The sequence below is a fragment of the Sinocyclocheilus rhinocerous genome, unplaced genomic scaffold, assembly GCF_001515625.1.
Source record: "Sinocyclocheilus rhinocerous isolate Xijiao unplaced genomic scaffold, SAMN03320098_v1.1 scaffold730, whole genome shotgun sequence".
NCBI lineage: Eukaryota > Metazoa > Chordata > Actinopteri > Cypriniformes > Cyprinidae > Sinocyclocheilus > Sinocyclocheilus rhinocerous.
In genome coordinates, this window is record NW_015670605.1 from 1129361 (window position 1) to 1137558 (window position 8198).

The following is an 8198-nucleotide window of genomic DNA, read 5'->3' on the forward strand; positions in this document are numbered from 1 at the left end:
TTTCTTTATTTAAAGGCTGAAATGTGAGGTTTACCTTTTTATTAAACTTTTTCTAAGCTTTATTTGACCATTTACATTAGATATTTCAACATGCTATTAAACTGTTGTCAGTCAAGTTGTCATTTAAAATCTGAACATCATTGGTAATGTTATTGTTTTTGCAATTTTATTTGTTGTTTGTTGATTTTTAAATATAAAACTTGGTGAAGTGATTTATGTGTCGGTACTTTTTTAACATCTCCAGCACATTTTAACAATACCGTGATAATACTGATAACCATGATAATTTTAACCGTGGCTGATGCCTTTGACGATATTTTTATTACTTTGACGATTATTATTATTATTAATATTATTGTTATTATTATTGTTGTTATTATCAGGCTAGTAATACTATCTAATTAATATTAGGGCTTATTGGTAGCATTATATTTCTTTTTCCGCATTTTTACAGTATTGCCATTTTAACCAATCACACACAATTATGCTGAGCTTATGAATGCAATGGCCAATCAGAGGCGTTCAGATGAGTCATCACTGAAACAGCGGAGTTCTGTTGTTCAGCGCGCGCTGACTGAATTCTGACTTGCGAATTCTGACTTGCGAATTCTCTCCTCATAAACAACAAAGTGCAAATCTACATGGCGATGTAAGTAGGGTTGGGTATTGTTAGAAATTTTCCGGTTCCGGTTCCGGTTCCAATTCCAGTTTTGCCTAACGATTCCGGTTCCGATTCCGGTTCTATTTAAATGAACTATTATTATATTTTTACTATTTTAACTTAATTGAATGTAGTGTTGCTGGAAGGTAGTAAGTAATGTTGAGTGATGCATGTGCTTCAAAGTTGATGTTTTTTACACTATCAATAACATTTTGCTTTTCAAGCAGGAATAAGCTGGTTGGCCAAACTAATAAAAAGGAAAAATACAACACTGCTTAGTATTTACTCTATGAATTCAATATGCACTGATTCTTATTTAAGCTACAAAAGTTATTTAGGTAAAAGCAGTGAGTGATTTTCTCTTTGTCTTTTGTTCATGTCCCCAAATATTGCAAGCCGTAGCGATATGCATATTGAGATATGTACATTTGTGATATTTCGATATATTGCACAGCCCTAATTTGGAGTAAATTTTAATTAAACAGATACATCAGTCATACAGCGCCCCATGACGTTCACTTGAAACTAAGCGCAAACCCCATCCAGTTTACTGTACAACTTGTTTACTGTATAACTTGTCACATAGCAACTTTTAGGCATTGCTCTGTTTTTTGTTATAAGTCAGAAATGAAAAGGAGGCAGCTTCCCGCAATAGAAAGTCAATGGAGAGCGTTGGATTGCCCACTAGAAAAGGGATTAATCACTAGAAATTGCTGCAAATATAGTGAAACTGCTGTCTATCCTACTTAAACCCATTCAAACATTGACAGCGTGGAGTTGTTTGGAACTATTGAGAACTCCGTGAACCACGTGACCGCGTGGCGGCCAGTGTTTCTCAACGGCTCGGTCTATACGGAAAGACCAAGACTTGGCCAGCTGACCAAGAGTAGGCTTATGGAATGGAGGACTTTACTGACAGCTCAGAACTGCTTCGAACGAATCATTTCGAAATCATTGAAAAATGCTTCTAATATTAAATGTATAATCTGAGAAAATTACAATGTTTTCTGACATCATATTTGATATTTTAACATGATTTTCTAATAAATGATGTATAATCAAGTGAACCTCAGTTCTTTCAGTCCAGTAATTATTCATCTTGAAATATTACTACCAATATAAAAGTTATTCTCCAGACATTGAAGATTTCACAGCAGACACGTGTATCACAACCTGAAGCTGGACATTTTATACTAAATGGCCTTTTACTTGGTAAAAAGTTTAAAATATCAGTTGACAATGCATGAAGAAGATCATGTGCAAAAAGTTTTGATCATGTTGATAATTTAGAGGCCTAAGAAACTTGCATATCAGATAAAATGCAGTAGGTTTTATAGGGTTACGCCGGTCTTTTCAGCAGGGTACTGGCATCCCACTCAACCTCACACTCCTTGTCTGTCTGTCTCCATCTTCCTCCAGCCCTTCAGGAAGTCTCTTGATTGCGGCAAGGAAGTTTGATAGGGTGCGTCTGTTCCTGGTTACTTGATGGTGGCATTATGGTGTCACTCACCCTTCCGTGTCTGATTGAAACTCAGTATTTATCAAATTGAGGGAAGTATGTTAATATGTGATTTGACTACTGAGTCTCGTTCACACTCTCCACATCTAGCTGGCATTATAACAAAACTCATATGATATTCATTTGTGAGCATCCTGAACCGAACCAGTGATTCTTATTTGGTGGATTCCAACCCAAGTCTGTACTAATTTGGTTCAGAGAGCAAGGAATAAAAAACAAAACAATGCTAAATGCAAACAATAGAATGCAACTACATAATATTGTGTTTTATATAATAAGTTAAGATAGCAAAATATAAAAGACATGGCAACTTTAAAAAGGGAACAAAAAACACTCATATCTTTTGTTGCTGATGTCAAAGGCCCTGTGTCCAATCAAACTCTACAGTTTTTCAGTGCAAACTGTCATTTGGCAGAAGTTAGTTTAAAGTGAACATTTAAAAGAAAAAACATGAACAAAACTGTTCAAAGTAAATGCATCCTAGTGAGTGACACCATAAAGTCAGCAGAGACCAGGACAACTAGATGAGCCCCAGATACAGATCCCCAGTATAAATACAGATTCACTTGCCAATCTCAATATGTTTTGTGTTAAAATTATTGGCAGCATTAAACCATCAAGATTCAAGAGATGTTTAGAAACCAAACATTTAAACTAAAAAAGACATATAAATCACGATTCTGCTGTTATGCTCTGCTGTTATACAACAATGTCAGTTTTCCTATTCAGCCTAACAATGCTGTTAATAATTTTGGATATATCTGTGCCTATGCAGTCCATGGTGATTTTAATTTTTGTGTACTTTTCTATAATAAACACGTGTACGATGTCTAATAAATGAGACAGTATTACAAAAAAAAAAACTAGGTCTGTAATACTTTTATTATTATGGTTCTTATCGTTATCTGAACATAACAAAATAAGTGCATGTGTCATTGTTATATTCACCATCATCTTATAATCAGCCAAGTACTTTCTCATTATAAATATAAAGAGTTCTTTTTTTAGCAGCACGTAACCTTGAGAACACAATCTTTCAAAATGAGCATCTCAAGTGTGTCTTGTCATACTTCCATCCACAGTTTATATAGGCGGAGACATGGAGGGTTTTTGGGACATCAGGCTCTGTGAATTTGAGTTCTGGGAGCTGCATTCTGGTTTGGGCTGATCTGGTCCAGGACTTCCTTCTTTAACAACTGTGTCCACCTGTGCGGGGCACTCAAAGTGAACGCAGTGAAACACCTAGTGAAGAATGCATTGAGAAAAAAAAGTGCATTAGGGCTACAGCATTAATGAAGTAGTTCACTCAAAAATTAATACTCAGAACAGATTTGGAGTAATGTAGCATTCCATCACTCGACGGCACCCATTCACTGCAGAGGATCCATTGGTGTTGTAGCAAGTGATGTACTTTGTTACATTTCTCCAAATCTGTTCCCATGAAGAAACAAGCTCATCTTGGATGGTCTGAGTGTGAGTAAATTTTCATCAGATTTTCATTTTTAGGTGAACTATTTTTTTTTTTTTACGTGAAGCTGGAAAGAGTCACAGAAAGTCCTGTGAGAGTGTTCAGAGATCTCTCACCTCATTTGCTGTGTTGTGAGTTCCCACAATACGAATAAAGGATGCAGGCTGTCTGTCAAATGTCAGAGTCTGCCACGACCTTTAAGAATTACATGCAATGACCAACTTACAATTATATTTAAACACCGTGACGTTAAGACATAAAAATTATAATGCAAGCAAATAATGAGATGATAAAAACAACATTCACTGACCTGCACGCCACCTTAGTGCAGTCTACAACTCTCACCCAATGTTGCTGGTTTGTGGACAGCTCCACGTAATAACTATAGCTCCTCTCATCACAGTCCCATAACAGCAACCTATAAACACACAGATTTCATGAGAAAGACAGAGTCAGTATGTCTTAACCAAAGACTGAGACAATAGGCATATTGAGGGTAAATGCAACTTGAGGGAATGGTTTGGGTTCAGAAACATGGGTATAGCAACAGAAAATGATTTATTTGAACAAAAACCAGTATGTCTAGAAACTGCAAAGTAAAATAAAAATACAAGCCAGACCACATTAAATACAGGTTAACCTGTAATGAGAATAAATATTGTTTATTCTCCCACCACTTATTCTTAATTACAAACCCACCACAATATGTTGTTAAATTACTGTCACCAGAAGTCCATGAAAGTTCAAGAGATGTTTAGAAACTAAACCCAAAAGACATAAAGCACACTTTTGCTGTTATGCATTTACAATACTGTCAATTTTCCTGTTAAGTCTAACTATGCTATGTTAATAATGTAGCATTACACTGGGCCTCTACAATTCATGGTGATATTAATTTTGATTTAAAGTTGAATTTGAGTTGTTTTTAAAGGGGTGAACTTTTGCATACTTTTCTAGATGTTGTCTAAATCATAATTTTAGCAGTAGGACTGTCATTTTAGTCTTGTGTCTGTCTACTCTTGTGTTAACGTGTATAATGTTTAAGTCTTGCGGCTACGTTTTTGGCTACACTTTTGAAACTACACTTACACTTTTTTTTTTTTTTTCTTCTATTTACTTCCACTGTAAGTGCTTTTGAATCCACTGTTATTAGATTGGAGATCTGTGGCAGAGCAGGTTTTTAGCAAATAACTGATTCAATTTCAGTTGGTTCCATGCACTTTTGTACGTCTAAGTCATATGGACTACTTTTATGTAATTTTTTGAGCTGGACAGAGCCTGTGAATTTAATTTATTATCATCTAAACAATATTTTTTATGTTTCACCGAAGAAATTCATTCCGCATCGACACGAGAGTGAGTAAATCATGACAGAATTAAAACCTTTAACTTGTACTGAACCCTGAACATAAGCTCTCGTACCGCATTGAGCTCAGCATGTACGGCTGAGCGAGCTGGATAACGATGGCTCCAGAGCCCAGCTGGTGGCAGGTGTATCCCGAGTCCCAGTCATAGTGGTTTGTGTCCCCATTCAGCAGGGCGTTTCTGCAGCGACTCACACCCTCTATCACACTAGCACATGCCTGCACGGTTGCCACGTTCTCTGTGGGAACTGCAAGGAGACATGAGTTTCAGTAGCCAGGCTGATATGTAGGAGTAACGTCCTGAAATTAAGAAAACTACATTACCCAGTAGGCCTTTCTCCAAGGTGAAAGGTTGGTGTGTGTACATGCACTCCAGAGCCACCAAGTGAAACACTTTGTTTATAGTGTTATGTGTCCCCACAACACGAATAAACCTGCATAAAAAAGCAAAAGAGAAATATTAACAAACACGGACAATAGTTAGCAATATAACATCTTAAAACACATCAATTATTTTCTGTGTTCTGCATGAAATTAATGCATTAAATTGAACAAAAGTGACAGTAAAGGCTTTTAAATTGTTACAAAATTTTTATTTAAATTAAATGCTACTGTTTTGAATTTCAAGAATCCATTAAAAATTGTATCGTAGTTTTCTCAAAAAGCAGAACTGTTTGCAACATTGATAATAATAAGAAATGTTTCTTGATGCTTCAAATCAGCATATCAGAATGATTTCTGAAGGATCATGTGACACTGAAGACTTGAGTCATGATGCTATAAATTCAGCTGCGCATCACAGGAATAATTTACATTTTAAAATACATTTAAATTGTTATTGTAATAATTTTTCATTATATTACTGTTTTATTGTATATTTGATCACATAAAAGCAGCCTGGGGAGACTTTTTTCAACATTAATGTATATAGTGCAATGTGAAATTTCTGTGCCTCATTTAAATTACACCTATTAAATGCAGGCATAGCTACTTTATATTCTACATACAAATGTACATACAAAAATCATCCTTTTGGGATTTTTATATCCCTGGGCAAGAAGTAAATTACCTGGGAAAAGATTTGATTTGCGAATGCAAAAGCTCTTTTTTGCCTCACCTTCATTTAAATGTAATTGAGTCTTGATGTTTCCAAAAGAGGAAGTAGTACAACAAAATAATGTTTTTCAAAGATAAATGTCAAGTTGGTTTTGTGTAACATGTTCTACCTGCAGACTCGTGCTGGGAAATAGAGATGCTGCCAGGAGCGGCACAGGGACTTGGAGTGATCCACCACACGTACCCAGTCCAGCTCATCCATAGACACCTCGATATAGTACGAGTATGACCTTCAGATAAAAGAGAGCAATAATATGCTGTGCATGGTACATATAACAAAAAGTATGTTGCATATTCAAAATAAGCCAGAGGAAGAGGTTGCACCAAGTTTAACAATAATGATGATTAGTCATTGTCCCTTATATCCAAAGCTATCATATAGGCAACTTTTATGATTCATTTTTTGGAGCTCATCAGCATCTATTCTCATTCCCTTTAAATTATATGAAAAAGAGAAGCATAGAAAATCTCTTTTTGGGTTTAGAAAGACATAAGGGTGATTAATGTTGACAGAATTGTCTTTTTTGAGTGAACTAACCCATTAATATTGCATTACCTGCTGTCCTTGTCCCACAGCAGTAGACGTATGTGGTTGATGATGGAGGATTGACCCAAGCGGACCTGGATGCCAGCGGCCCGTCCCTCTTCTTCTATGGGGTGTCTTGAGAAGCCATGGTCCAGATCATAGTTCTGCGTGTCTCCATCCAGAAGAGCAGACTTCATCTCACCCTTCACCACCACAGCGCCGTGTTTCATAGTGGCAATGTTCTCCTCTGGGACTACAACACATAGAGCACAGCAGTGGAAACATTTTATCACACTGAAACAGACTCTTGCAATCGTTGCGGATGCGTTGTTTCAATTTATTCTGCCTCTGGATCTGACTCAGCTCAAACATATACGGCTCAGAGCACTTGCCATCTCAAGTTTCAAAACACACAACATTTTGTTTCTTTCCTGTACATCAGAATGTGTAATGTTTATTTTTTTCTGAGCAAAAAATAATGACTATCATACATTTTTACCATGATTTACAGAAATCACCCACTAAAATCTCATTCAGCGTAACAATAGTTCATATAACAAAAAATCTTGTCAGGCACATTTAGAACCAGAACCATTAGATGTCAGTAAAAGACTCAACACAGTGCAGCCCCCAAAAACGGATTAATCGTCATTTTAAAAGTTTTACCCATCTTTACTGCTATCCTTTAAACCACTTATCAGCAAGAGATTTTTAATAATAGAAATTATGATAAAAGTTGATCACACTTTATTTTAATGTCCAATTCTTACTATTAACTAACTATTAACTATGACTTTTGCCTCCATAAACTCCTAATTTGCTGCTTATTAATAATTAGTAAGGTAGTTGTTAAGTTTAGGTATGGGGTAGGATTAAGGGATCTAAAATATGGTCTTGCAGAATAAGGCATTAATATGTGCTTTATAAGTACTAATAAACAGCCAATATACTACTAATATGCATGCTTGTTAATAGTGAGAATTGGTCCTTAAATGGTTAGTTCACCCAAAAAAGAAAATTAGCCCAAGAATTACTCACCCTCAAGGCATCCTAGGTGTATATGACTTTCTTCTTTCAGACGAATCCAGTCGGAGTTATATAAAAAATTGTCTTTGATCTTCCAAGCTGTTTAATGGCAGTCAGCGGGTGTTGCAGTTCATCAGTCCAAAAGAAGTGAAATAAAGCGCATCCATCCATAATAAAAAGTGCCTCACACGGCTCTGGGGGGTGAACAAAGGCTTTCTGTAGCGAATCGAGGCGTTTTTGTAAGAAAAATATCCATATTTAAAACGTAATAATCACTTTAATCTAGCTTGCGCTCACTGTTGTTCACATCCGGGCGGATGACGCAAGACGTCGGCGTTGTGCATGCACTGCTCAGAAGTGACGAACGCGGAAGTGCAGGGGAGAGATCAAAACAAAACAACGGTCACGAATTAGAAGTACAAAACGAGGATTTGTAAAGAAGAATGTCAGAGGATTTCAATATAAGCCAAGAGGAGACTGGTTTTCCTTTGCTAAAGTAAGGAAACGTTGGTTTTCAC

At 36.3% G+C, this 8198-nt stretch overlaps 1 protein-coding gene across 1 annotated transcript in view; it reads right to left on the reverse strand.

Annotated features, from left to right (window-relative positions):
• Positions 1 to 3052: 3052 nt before the first annotated feature.
• The window catches only part of LOC107734308 (BTB/POZ domain-containing protein 9-like), an 8953-nt gene continuing 3807 nt past the window's right edge, over positions 3053 to 8198 (reverse strand). Inside the window, exons 5-11 of the mRNA XM_016546243.1 lie at positions 6685 to 6907; positions 6239 to 6358; positions 5337 to 5446; positions 5071 to 5260; positions 3959 to 4066; positions 3765 to 3843; positions 3053 to 3422 (exon numbers count right to left, since the gene is read on the reverse strand). Of these exons, the coding sequence (XP_016401729.1) occupies positions 3264 to 3422; positions 3765 to 3843; positions 3959 to 4066; positions 5071 to 5260; positions 5337 to 5446; positions 6239 to 6358; positions 6685 to 6907 (989 nt within the window). The 3' untranslated portion in view covers positions 3053 to 3263. The remainder of the gene's footprint in view (positions 3423 to 3764; positions 3844 to 3958; positions 4067 to 5070; positions 5261 to 5336; positions 5447 to 6238; positions 6359 to 6684; positions 6908 to 8198) is intronic.